Below are 13,502 nucleotides of genomic sequence, written 5' to 3'. Positions count from 1 at the left end.
GAATTTCCTTCTTAAGTGAAATATTTGCGGCCAGTACAAGTCACTGTCAGATTGCTCCTCAATCCACCCCTTTTTAATTGTCCAGCAAAACAGCCCACTAAATCTTTAGTTGACAGCGTGACTGGACATATTCTGACACAGACTGTGGGAGTGTGCTAGAGCCACAGATCGGGACCCTAGACCAGGGACTGACTCTTCCCCCTATTTCATTAAATATTACTTCTTCCTTGTTGTTTCTGGTTCATCTGACATGGAAAGGGTAGACTCCAATAAACCTGGTGCCACCAAAGGCAACGTCTACACGGCTTTTCACTCTCAATTGCTTTTGGCACTTGCAAGTTTTTGTTTTTCAAATGCAGAGTTCCGCCGGAAAAGAAAATTTAAGTCAGCAGCTGACTTTTTTAAAATGAGGACACTTACCTGTCCTGGGCGTCCGTGATGTCCTCACCCGAAGCCGACCCCGTCCCTCGGCTCTGGGTGGAGGCACCAGCATGTAAAGTAAGGGAGTCGGGAAGTGAAGCCTTGCGGCTTCACAGGCTGTTTCCCTACTACGCATGCGTGAGTTGCGCTGCGCGTTCTGACTAGTCCCTGCTGTCTTCTGGGACCTATGTGTCTCCCAGAAGACAGCAGGGGGAATGGAGGAGGGGATGGACATGGCATAGATCGCCGTGGATACTGCATTCCCTACTACGCATGCACTTTCTGAGTGGTCCCTGCTGTCTTCTGGGACCTGTGTGTTTTCCAGAAGACAGGAGGGATGGAGGAAGGCCCGGCGGATTCTGCAGCGCTCTTTAGCCGAAAGTGGGAGCATATACCTATATTGGACAGGTATCTGCTCCCCCCCCCCCCCCTCCCTCCTGAAAGGTGCTAAGTGTGACACCAGGGGGGGAGGAACCAGATCAGCGGAAGTTCCACTTCTGGGTGGAACTCCGCTTTAAGTTTAAAAGCAGGCAAGTATACACCTCTCTCTTATACATTCCTTTATTCATCAGACCTCAGAGAAAAAGTGAAAGAACAAAAAGAGAGGCCTAGTGCATCATCAGAAGACCCTTCGTGGTAAAATAAAATGAAATAAAATCCAATGTATTTACAAAGGTACACAGCTGTAAGCATATAATCAGTTCAGTCCCAGTGCTTGAGCGGTGCCCATCTGCAGGGGCATAGCTTACCTGTATCAAAGGGCAATGCCCTCTTCATACAGCTCTGGATTGGAGAATGGTTAACTAAAATTGCAACAATAAAACAAAGGTTGGCACTTGAGTTGTGTGGTGTTTTCTTTAATCCCTACTGAGGGAAGTGAAGATATAAAAAACACATTTTACATGTGGTCACAGTCCGATAGAGCAAGAGGATAAGAAGGGAAGGGGGCTAGTAAAAAGAGGTTGGGAGATGGGCAGGGTACAGGGAAGTTGGTAGGGTGATTGGGCAGAATGGGTAAAGGAAGAGGGTGTATCAGGAGTGATTTTGTAAGTGTACACAGATCTGGAAGTGATTTTCTTTAGGAGGAGGTGAGGCAACGGTTGTATGGGAGCCAGCGGTGCCAAGGGAGTCAGTTTCATACTTGGCCCCTCAGAGAACAAAAGAAAAAATAATTGCACCTGTGGTCCAGGCATGTGTATGAGTAAATGAGAAAAAGAAATAACCCCTCATGAAATGGTGGGACTTTAAAGGCAACGGAGTAAAATAAAAGCAATTTTATTGGCACAAATATACAAAAATATACATATAAGAAAACATCTACTACAAACACATAGAATAGTCGATTAACAATAAAATCAGGAATATACTGATGAGCGAACCAAATGTGTATTCATGTAGTCTTCCACCTGAGCCTACGCGTTTCGGGACTGCTAAAGGAGTCCCTTCATCAAGGGCAAATTGTAGGAGGATTTTACACTACATAACAAAACATGAAATAGCGTAATTAGAAAAAAATGCATTGAACATATTTCCTGCATCTAACATCATTCTGTACATTTTAACAAACAAAAAAAAAAAAAGGAAAAATGCACATACCCAAGTATATTCAGGAAGGGAGGCTGACTGTCAGAGTAAATCTCGGGGGCAAAAACACACAGGACGCCAGGAATCCAATTAAGGAAACGGGCGTGCATCTGGCCCCGCCTTCTCCACACTGGTCCCAATGCGCCACCCCAGGAGAGGATTCCGGGAGTGACAGCACTATCCCGAAGGGGTCCAAAAAGCGAAGAGCCAGAGGGGGGAGGAAAATTGTCTGAAAACACAAAAGAAAGGGGCCAAATAGGCTGGGGTACTGTAAAGAAGCAAAAAGCACCCATATGCTAAAAATGCATGGACGCAACGCATCATGCAGGTATGCGTACAGGCCGGGTGTAAAAACAGTAAGTATGCAAGGGGACCACATATTATGGAATGTCTCCTCTTTATTATGAGGAATAGCAATAAAGTCTCCCATTTTGTGAACTTCTATTCATTTTCACAAACCATAAGGACAGAGGGGTTAATGGTTTGTTTATCAAAATGAAAATTCCGGTTCCGAAAATTCAGGATGCACTTGGCCGAAAAACCGAAATGGACAGTTTATTATTATTATTATTATTATTATATATATATTTTTTTTTAGTTTACAGTTTAACTCGGCTGGCGTTTTCTGCATGCAAGTCATGGGGGGGGGGGTTTGCATGGAAGTCAGTGGGACACAGCACACAGCATGCTATTAGCAGCTGCTTTTTTTTTTTTTTTTTTTCCCTCTTATGAGCAAAACGCTGATAACCCCTATTTTTTTTTTTTTTTTTTATTTTGGCTGATCCTTTTTCACGGTGCATTCCTAATTTTAAAGAGAGGTATTAACCCAGGGCTTTCCCCAGCATGCAGACATACATCCAACCTGTACTTTACCTGTGCAAGACAAACAAACAAACTGGTTCTTAATACCTCCTCCCACCCAGTTCAGCTGTTGGAAGTAGGGAAAGAAAGCACTGTGTAATCTTCGAGTGACCTACTTGGCTATAGATATATACAGTGCCTTGAAAAAGTATTCACACACCTTGAAATTTTCCACATTTTGTCATGTTACAACCAAAAACATAAGTGTATTTTATGTGATAGACCAACACAAAGTGTCTGAAAAGTGTGGCGTGCATTTGTATTAGGCCCCCTTTACTCCGATATCTCTAACTAAAATCTAGTGGAACCAATTGTCTTCAGAAGTCACCTAATTAGTAAATAGAGTCCACCTGTGTGTAATTTTAACCTCAGTATAAATACAGCTGTTCTGTAAAGCCCTCAGAGGTTTGTTAGAGAACCTTAGTAAACAAGCAGCATCATGAAGACCAAGAACACACCAGACAGGTCAGGGATAAAGTTGTGGAGAAGTGTAAAGCAGGGTTAGGTCATAAGAAAATATCCCAAGCTTTGAACATCTCACGGAACACTGTTCAATCCATCATCCGAAAAAAGAATATGGCACAACGGCAAACCTACCAAGACATGGCCGTCCACCTAACCTGACAGGCCGGGCAAGGAGAGCATTCATCAGAGAAGTAGCCAAGAGGCCCATGGTAACTCTGGAGGATCTGCAGAGATCCACAGCTCAGGTGGGAGAATCTGTCCACAGGACAACTATTAGTCGTGCTCTCCACAAATCTGGACTTTATGGATGTATGGCAAGAAGAAAGCCATAAGAAGTCCCGTTTGCAGTTTGTGAGAAGCCATGTGGGGGACACAGCAAACGTGGAAGAAGGTTCTCTGGTCAGATGAGACCAAAATTGAACTTTTTGGCATAAAAGTAAAATACTATGTGTGGCAGAAAACTAACACTGCACATCACCCTGAACACATCATCCCCACTGTGAAACATGGTGGTGGCAGCAGCATGTTGTGGGGATACTTTTCTTCAGCATGGACAGGGAAGCTGGTCAGAGTTGATGGGAAGATGGATGGAGCCAAATACAGGGCAATCTTAGAAGAAAACCTGTTAGAGTCTGCAAAACACTTGAGACTGGGGCGGGGGGTTCACCTTCCAGCAGAACAACCCTAAACATACAGACAGAGCTACAATAAAATGGTTAAAATCAGGGCTCTCCAAACTGCAGCCCGAGGGCCAGATGTGGCCCTTTCCTAGTTTTTATCCGGCCCTTGGGGGACTATTCCTCCCACTGACACCAACAAGGAGGGGCTATTTCTTCCACTGATAGGGGCACTAGTCGTCCTCCTTACCACCAATCCTGAGGCCATATTAATTCTCACTGATGCTGGGCCCAGGACATTTTCGGCCTCCACTGGCCACAAGTCTAGCACTCCAAGTCTGAAGGACAATAAACTGGCCCTTTTGTTTGCAAAATTTGAAGACCCCTGGTTTTAGATCAAAGCATATTCATGTGTTATGCCCCGTACACACGAGCGGAATTTCCGTTGGAAAAATCTTGGATGTTTTTTTCCGACGGAATTCCGCTCAAGCTTGGCTTGCACACACACGGTCACAGAACGCGGTGACGTACAACACTATGACAAGCCGAAAAAATTAAGTTCAATGCTTCCGAGCATGCGTTGAATTGTTTCCGAGCATGTGTGTTTTTTTGCTTGTCGGAATTGCATACAGATGAACGGAATTTCCGTCAAGAACTTTTTTCATCGGAAAAATAGAGAACCAGTTCTCAATCTTTTGCTGGCGGAAATTCAGACAGAAAAAGTTGGATGGAGCATACACACGGTCGGAATATCTGACCAAAAGCTCCCATTACACTTTTTTTGATGGAAATTCCGACCGCGTGTATGCAGCATTAGACTGGCCCACTCAAAGTCCAGACCTAAATCCAATTGAGAATCTGTGGCAAGATTTGAAAATTGCTGTTGACAGACCCTCCATCTAATCTGACAGAGCTTGAGCTATTTTGCAAAGAAGAATGGACAAAAATGTCACTCTCTAGATGTGCAAAGCTGGTAGAGACATCCCCCAAAAAGACTTGCAGCTGAAATTGCAGTGAAAGGCGGTTCTACAAAGTATTGACTAGGGGGGCTGAATATAAATGTACCCCACACTTTTCAGATATTTTATTTGTAAAACATTTTGAAAATCGTTTATCATTTTCCTTCCACTTCACAATTATGTTCCACTTTGTGTTGGTCTATCACATAAAATCCCCAAAGAATACATTTAAATTTTTGGTTGTAACGTGACAAAATGTGGAAAATGTCAAGAGGTATGAATACTTTTTCAAGTCACTGTGTGTATGTGTATATATATGTGTGTGTGTGTATGTATATCTGCTTAAAGTGGAGTTCCACCCAAAAGTGGAATCTCCACTCATCAGATTCCTCCCCCCCTCCGGTGACACAGTTGGCACCTTTCAGGGGGGAGGGGAGTACAGATACCTGTATATTACAGGTATCTGTACTCACTTCTGGCATAGATAGCCGCAGAATCTGCGGTTATTTACGCCACTTCCTCCTCCCTCCCCGCTGCCTGCTGGGAAACACACGGGTCCCAGAGGCAGCAGGGACCATCCATATTGCGCTGCGCGACTCGCGCATGCGCAGTAGGGAACCGGGAAGTGAAGCCGCACGGCTTCACTTCCTGATTCCCTTACCGAAGATGGAGGCGGCAGCACCCGAGGACGGAGAGACGGTTCGGCCTCGGGTGCCGACATCGCGGGCACCCTGGACAGGTAAGTGTCCATGTTTAAAAGTCAGCAGCTGCAGTATTTGTAGCTGCTGACTTTTAAAAAAAAAAAAATTTTCGGCGGAGCTCCGCTTTAAGAACTTGTAAAATTAAAAAGAATAAAATTGACCTTTTTTAATTCTGTTGCGCTTGTCCCCAGGTACGGCAGGTACGTCTCTTCCAGGATGAGGAAATCTACAGTGACCTCTTCCTGACGGTGTGCGAGTGGCCCAGTGACAGCTCCAAGGTCATTGTGTTTGGCTTCAAGTAAGTCTTCCCCCTTCATACATCCTGACAGTCCTTTACCTGTCCAGTCCAGTCCGCAGTAACCTCTATTTCCCTGTTCAGCACTTCTGGCAATGGGATGATAATGAATATGATGAGCGATGAGAATCATCGAGATATTTACATCAGCACTGTGTCTGCTCCTCCAACATCGCCCTGTATAGACTGCCGGGAGTCAGGGACTGGTAGGTAGAGTTTGTAATATGTCACCTCTTCCAGTACATTATACTGTCATGTTTCCGCAACTCTAAATTGCCCTTATTAATTCAGGAAAATTTCATTACCTTTCTGGTTCTCCATGTCTGCATCAAATATAGTACCTAAAAGGGAAGTGTTTTTATTTTTTTGCTTCTTGCCATTGGGGAGCTGTAATCATATTTGTGTGTATGGAATGCTCTGTTTCTGTAACAGTAATATTTGAAAAATTGCCTGCTGGGAACAGTCTACACAGAGTCTGTACCTGGGGGCAAGCTCTGTATTAGCTGCTGTTTTACAGTGTTAATGGTTTTGCTGTTTGGATTTTCATATCTTAAAGTGGTACTAAACCCTTTTGTGCCATTTTTACCTACAGGTAAACATATATTAAAGGTTACCTGTAGGTAAAAGGAATATCCCCTAAACGTGCACAGTTTAGGAGATATTCCAGCGAGCAGCAGCCGGTGATGTCACAGGCGCATACGCTCTGAAGGAACGGCATACCCGTGCCATTCCTTCAGGGCTCTGTACCATGCCTGGGGCTCCCGCGTGCACAGGCAGGGGCTCGTGAAGATTGAACCCCTGTCAGCGCTGACAGGGCACAGCTGGAGGGATCTGTTCTAAAGGTAAGTCTAACATAATGTGGTAGTATGCAGCACTGTGACATCCATCTATGTCTCCACTAATTATTTGGTTGAGAAATCGCTTTAAAAAACGCCCCCCCTACCATTTCTCATCATAGCCAAATGATTCATGTAGCATTTACTTCCTGGAATCCATCTGCCTTTAGCTCAGGCATGCATGCAGGAGCATGTGTTTAGCTGAGAAAATCCCTCCTGATGACTCCAGGGATGCATGACATAATTTGCCTATGCAAGAAACCAAGAAGTAACTGAAGAAATAAACTTTTTTTATTTATTTATTTTTTTTAAGGCTGGGTTCACACCATTGCGAATTGGATGCAGTTTTCCCCGGAATCAAATTTGCATGACAGGAGATTGTGACAGTTTACATATCTCCGGGGCAGCTGCGGAGCGGCTTGCACAGGAGTCCTGTGCGTCTTTGGCTCCATTTTAGGGCCGAATTCAGGCAAAGATTCATCCGTGAAATGGAGAACAGGGATGCACCGGACCCCTGCTGAGATCCGCGCCCGTCTGCAGTGTGAAACCAGCCTAAAACAAGTAAATGATATACTTTCCTATCTGTTTACTAATGCTAGCAGCATGAGGATTAAAAATAATCCAATGTTGATTGGGAGAGTGAAGTTCCACTTTAATGTTGTTTGGGTGGCGTTTACTCTCTAACTTGTTCAGAATAGTGACTTCAAAGAGGCCAAAACTTTGGTGTCCATACGTCTCTTGTGGGTCACAGGAGTGCACTTACTTTTGCTCTCCTGTGACCGAGTCAGTGGAGAGCAGGCAGGTCACTGAGTCAGCTGCTCCCGCCCCTCTACTGCTCAGCACCCGCCCCTCTCCTGCTGGGCAGCAGCTGCTCCCGCCCCTCTCCTGCTGGGCAGCAGCTGCTCCCGCCCCTCTCCTGCTGGGCAGCAGCTGCTCCCGCCCCTCTCCTGCTGGGCAGCAGCTGCTCCCGCCCCTCTCCTGCTGGGCAGCAGCTGCTCCCGCCCCTCTCCTGCTGGGCAGCAGCTGCTCCCGCCCCTCTCCTGCTGGGCAGCAGCTGCCCCCCGCCCCTCTCCTGCTGGGCAGCAGCTGCCCCCCGCCCCTCTCCTGCTGGGCAGCAGCTGCCCCCCGCCCCTCTCCTGCTGGGCAGCAGCTGCCCCCCGCCCCTCTCCTGCTGGGCAGCAGCTGCCCCCCGCCCCTCTCCTGCTGGGCAGCAGCTGCCCCCCGCCCCTCTCCTGCTGGGCAGCAGCTGCCCCCCGCCCCTCTCCTGCTGGGCAGCAGCTGCCCCCCGCCCCTCTCCTGCTGGGCAGCAGCTGCCCCCCGCCCCTCTCCTGCTGGGCAGCAGCTGCCCCCCGCCCCTCTCCTGCTGGGCAGCAGCTGCCCCCCGCCCCTCTCCTGCTGGGCAGCAGCTGCCCCCCGCCCCTCTGCTGCTGGGCAGCAGCTGCCCCCGCCCCTCTGCTGCTCGGCGGAGGAGCAGATCGAGAAGCGGTGACTGGCAGTCACTGCTCTCCACTGTGAGCAGACTGAGAATCATGTGATCGCTCAGTTCTTGGTGTAAGAGCCAACGTGGGACAGCTGCCGCATAGGGGGAGAGTGTGTGTTTGTGTTTGGTTTTCAAATCCCACACTTCTCCTGTAAGCGGTAGTGAAGCAAACAATAAGGATCACAGTTGACAATAATATTTCCTGTATTTCTAGATTTGTAAAGTGTATGTTGTGTGTAGGATTCCTGATTGTATCCTCTGTTTTCAGGCCCGTGCTTGTTGCACAGTTTCATGCTGCATACAAAGTATCAGGTGGTCTATCCGTTCCCCACCTTTCAGCCAGCCTTCCAATTGAAGAAAGATCATGTTGTATTGCTGAATACGAGTTATTCCCTGGTGGCCTGTGCCATATCTGTACACCCTGCAGGTAAGTGGTCTGTCCAGCTTCGTTGACTCGCACTTGATCAGCACTGTCTTATGTACCTCCATATGACCAGACAAGGCTGTGACTTGCTCTTTGTTTAAAGCTTGTAATGGGAAGAGCATAGGTTTTATTTTTATTCTTTTGTTTATAAAAGGTGACCAGGAATCCAGCCGTATCCTCTATAGCAAGCAGAGCCACCACAGCACCCGCCCTAACTCCTCCCCTTCAGCCAGCCCCTGTACCCCTTCTTCTTCAAGCAGCCAGTCCCCTCACCTACCTGACCCCAGTTCCCCCCCTCCTCCAGAAACTCCTCCCGCTGTCACCCGCGCACGTGAGTTTGTGGCTGGGATATTCCGGCGAGCTCGCGAGGCTTCAGGCATAGAGCACCAGGACAAGGGAGAGAAGGCCGGGCCCAGCCGACAGAGCCCTTCGCAGCCTGCTGAACCAGACTCTCCTGTATGGCACAGGCCTGCCGGGGAAGGCTCAGCACACAAGAGCAATCGCAGCGAGGAACCCAGCTATGTCAACTACTCAAGACTGCGATACGTCCTGGGAGAGGTGCCCGAGAATGATCGAGCGAGCGGTAAGAGCGCTGGGGTGTTGGTATAGAGCGTTATACTACCCTTTGTCTATGTATGCATAATTGACATTGCATCTCAAATAGAAACTGAGGGAAAGTGCAATATGTAAATAAGACACACGACACAGAACTAGTAAGAAGTGGTAATTTTATTGGAAATAAGTAAAAAATGGAGGATCTTTAATGGGCTGGCATGTAATATGTGATGCATATTCACATCTATTTGGTCTCCTTCACACGGGCATACTTTAGCTCATAATGGCGATATAGCTGAGTGACCGCTATGGCGAGCTTGCACATTGCCGGGAGGGCGTCCTATGATGTCCTCTTGTAATTGCACTTCTCGTGCGCCCCCCTGAAACGCACATCCGCAGGCATCTGTGATCACTGTGTCCTTGAGACACAGTTGATCGCAGATTGTGGTAAAGAGCAATACAGCAGCTCTTTACCACATGTACAGCTGTGTCCAATCACAGTGTAAACAGGATTTGCTGGTTATTGGCATTCTCCCTCCTCACGCTGACGGCACATGAGGAAAGGAGATAATCAGGGCACTGATCATCAGTGCAGTGCCCACCAGTATTGCCAACCAGTGCCCATCAGTGCTGCCTGTCAACCTGGGCAGGAAGGGGGTAAAGGTGCCCAGTATAAATAAGTGACAAAACCTGCGCTATTATTTTAAACTGTTGAAGATGTGAGGCGACTAGCACAAAAGGCAGTATAGCAAACCTTAGTCAAACTTGCACTGATATACAAGATTAAGCATACGTACCCGCGAAGGGCTGTGTTTGCCAGCACAGCATTCGCAGGTGTTCCCAGGAGCCAGGGCTTTAAATAGGCGCTGCCTTGCCCAAGATGGTCGTCGAGTCGCATGGGGCAGCAACATCCAATTGGATCCCTTCCCCAGTGACCCAGGAAACTATAGAGGAACCATGTTCCTCTTGGCTTCCCTTCTAACTGCAGGATGGAAGAGTGCCACCTGCAACGCAGAAAGTGGACTGCACCTGCCTACATCCCCACCCCCTCTTTAACAGATGCAGTCCTCTTCATCAATATAACGTTGAAATCCCCCCCACCCCCTCTTTAACAGATGCTGTCCTCTTCATCAATATAACATGGAAACCGCAATAACACCGGTGACGAAAAAAGTGCAATAAGGGCAGAGCAATAGGCAATTTCAAACGACAAAGTCCCATTCATGTATGTTGGTACACAGCAGCTGAACAGACACAGCCTCAGATCCCAATTTGACAGCCATGAAGGGGTGTGTCCCTAAACGCACGCTGTCTGCATTCGGGGACAGGCACTTGCACAGCAGTCAAATGGGGACCAGCGACTATGTCTGGGCTGGAGTACATCTGGGGGTAGTCACCTCATCGAGAAGTGCCAGAACAAAGACCACCCTATTATAATCTAATGAAAGCTGCAGACTTAAAAAGGACTAAAAAAAAAAAACCTCATAAAATTATGTTAAAATGTTACAGCTCGAATGAGATTTTGGAGATTGTATTTGCATCTATTTTAGACACAGAAAATATCTTCAGGTGAGGATTTGCACCCGGCCTGCCGTTTTCTGATTTATATGAATTGGCATATGGTTGAGAATTCCAGTAAAGCTTTCTGGGGACAGTAGGGGCAAGGGAGACGGTTATATTTGCTTGATTTTTTTTTTCCCCTGGATATATCAAGAGCCAAGTGTTTTCCAAGTTATTCTTGTTATTCTAAGTGGGTTCGATCGCATTTTAATACTTTTGTGTCTAAGCAGAATATGAAGATGACAAGATGTCTCTGCCTTTCCTGGTCACTGATCTGAAGGGTCAACACCTAAAGCCTCTGAATGACAAGGCGTGTTTTCAGGTGAGCAGTGATCCTCCTCTCTGCTGTGTCATCTAAACATGCTTTCCAATCTTATCTTATCTCTGTACTCTCTTTTTATTTATTTTTAGGGCCAGCACCTTTGTGTGGAGCAGCTGACACTGGACTTTGAATACGTAATTAACGAGGTCATACGACATGATGCATCGTGGTCCCAACAGTTCTGCTCCTTTAGTGACTATGATATTGTCATCCTGGAGGTAAGCAGTGTGTGTGGCTGCTATAGGTTTATCACATTGTATCTCATGCAGTGAAAGACTCCATTATTGTAGTCTGGACCAGTATGGGAATGGAAGCCAATCCGTTTACTGGAAACTGTCCTGGGGTTTTCAAGTGACAGGTTTCCTTGCTCGCCACTACAATTACATTCACTCTGTATGTTAAACCTAAACCTTATTTAAAGCTCATCTCCAGCTTTTAGTGATGTTTATATAGTTTGTTTGGACTAAGCTGGTCCAAATGAGCTATTACCTCCACTATGAGATGCAGCGGCTGGGAGCGCTTTATAATCTGTGTGTAGCTTCAGCTACATATAGTACACAGTCCTGTGTTCCGACAGAGGGATGGGAACTTTCCTTCACACTCCTGGGACAAATCAGAGTCTAGCTGAGAGATGCTCAGCCTTTTCTAGGGAGCTTTGTATTATGTGAATGAATACAAAGGTTCCTCTGATTGGATGAGTCAGAGAAGCGGGTGGATAACATCAATCAGAGGAAGCTTTGTATTCATTCATAGAATACAAAGCTTCCTGTGAAAGGCTGAGCCTTTGTTTCCGGAGGTGGGACAGGAAGTTCTCATCTCAGTGCTGGAACACAACACTGTATACTCTATGTAGCGGAAGCTTTATACAGCGCTCCCAGCTGCTGCGTCTTAGTGAAGGTAATAGTTTGTTTGGACCACCTTGGTCCAAACAAACTATTTAAAGTGGAGCTTCACCCCCACCCCACCCCCCCCCCGGGCATATTTCCCCCTATCCACACATTCTCTCCTTCTCTGCTGCAGAAATATTTCATTTTTTTTGTAAAAAAAAAAAGGCCTGGCCTGCAACCCTGTGCACGTCCTTTGTCTAGGTGAATGATGCGCACTTTGCCTGCATTGCCTCCTGGGATGAGTATGTCTCATATCCGTGGAGGCATAGTCCTTTATTGGCAAAGGAGGAGGGGGCGGGGTCAGGCGGCACATCAACAGTGAGGCAGTCGACTTAACCCAAAAGAGCTGGCAGCTTACTGATGGAGTCACAGAAGAAGATGGCGGCGCGAGACCGAGGAGGACGCAGAGAAGAAGTGAATCTCAGCAGGACAACACTGGATCTGCTGGACGGGTGAATACCGTAAAAGTGCAGGACCTTCAACCAGTTTAGATGGGGTTAAAAAAAAGTGGTGGGGTGGGGGGAGTTGGGACAGGGAGCGTAAAGTTCCGCTTTAACATTTGGCACTCTTTGAGGTGGGGGAGGGGAGCAGATGCCCGTTCCCACTTTCGGTCTGATAGCCTTGGCGAACCGAATGGAAGTTCTGGGACACATCATAGGCCCCCAGAAGACCGCAGGACCATTCAGAGTACAGCGTGGCTTGCGCAGTGGGAAAACCGGGTGTGAAGCTACCAACTTCTGGAACTGAAGTGAGGACATCGCTGGATCCCTTTACTGGTAAAGTGTTCTTTTATTAAAAATCTGGAGCTACAGTATTTGTAGCTGCTGACTTTTTTTGCTCCTTGTGTGAGCCTAAACAGACATATGGTGACCTGATCCCCCCTCGCTCTCTCATAAGTTTGGACCTGATGACGGACTGGCAGGGCATTGAATCCTGGGTTAAAGGGCTGAAGGTCACATGCTCCGTCATTCCCAGAAACACCAGATGGACTCCAATCCAACCAAGGACTGGTGTGTGGGAGACAGCAGTGATATTGCGTATCTATGGGCCGGAGGTTGCTCTTTCAAGAAAACAGTCACTTTGGCCTGAATGAACAATTGTCATATTCTCATTAACCCTTTTACTGCTGCCACTGTAAGTAATATGGCACAACAATAACTGGGTGTATTCTTACGGACAAATTTTGGTTTAAAAAACTACAATTTTGCCAATTTTTTTTCTTTTTGTCCCTCAGATGTGTCCAGACACCAACAAAGTAATCATGAACATCGGCCTGTTACTCCTGGCTTTCCCCCCTCCTCAGGAGGACACTCAGCTCAGGTAGGCGATGTGACAGCTTTTCTCCCTGTCTATCTGTGTCAGGACCCGCTTAGTGATCTTCTCTTTTTTCATAGGCCGAAGACTCATCACACAAGCCTGAAAGTGGCCTGGGACCTGGACACCGGTGTCTTCAGCACGCTGAGTGTAGATGACCTCACTGAAGTCAAAGGTCAAACCAGGCAAGTCCTCTGTTTCTAGTGTTGCAACACATGAAAG

At 47.1% G+C, this 13,502-nt stretch overlaps 1 protein-coding gene across 1 annotated transcript in view; it reads left to right on the top strand.

The window, feature by feature from the left end:
- DCAF15 (DDB1 and CUL4 associated factor 15) overlaps positions 1–13,502 on the top strand; it is a 39,043-nt gene that overhangs the window by 18,001 nt on the left and 7,540 nt on the right. The window contains exons 4-11 of the mRNA XM_073622760.1: positions 5,799–5,905; positions 5,987–6,108; positions 8,487–8,645; positions 8,797–9,225; positions 10,988–11,079; positions 11,169–11,297; positions 13,201–13,286; positions 13,361–13,465. Coding sequence (XP_073478861.1) covers positions 5,799–5,905; positions 5,987–6,108; positions 8,487–8,645; positions 8,797–9,225; positions 10,988–11,079; positions 11,169–11,297; positions 13,201–13,286; positions 13,361–13,465 — 1,229 coding nt within the window. The remainder of the gene's footprint in view (positions 1–5,798; positions 5,906–5,986; positions 6,109–8,486; positions 8,646–8,796; positions 9,226–10,987; positions 11,080–11,168; positions 11,298–13,200; positions 13,287–13,360; positions 13,466–13,502) is intronic.

The sequence above is a fragment of the Aquarana catesbeiana genome, linkage group LG03, assembly GCF_042186555.1.
Source record: "Aquarana catesbeiana isolate 2022-GZ linkage group LG03, ASM4218655v1, whole genome shotgun sequence".
In the NCBI taxonomy this organism is placed as follows: Eukaryota; Metazoa; Chordata; class Amphibia; order Anura; family Ranidae; genus Aquarana; species Aquarana catesbeiana.
The sequence above is the reverse complement of the archived record's forward strand: the minus strand, read 5'-3'. Positions and strand labels throughout refer to the sequence as shown.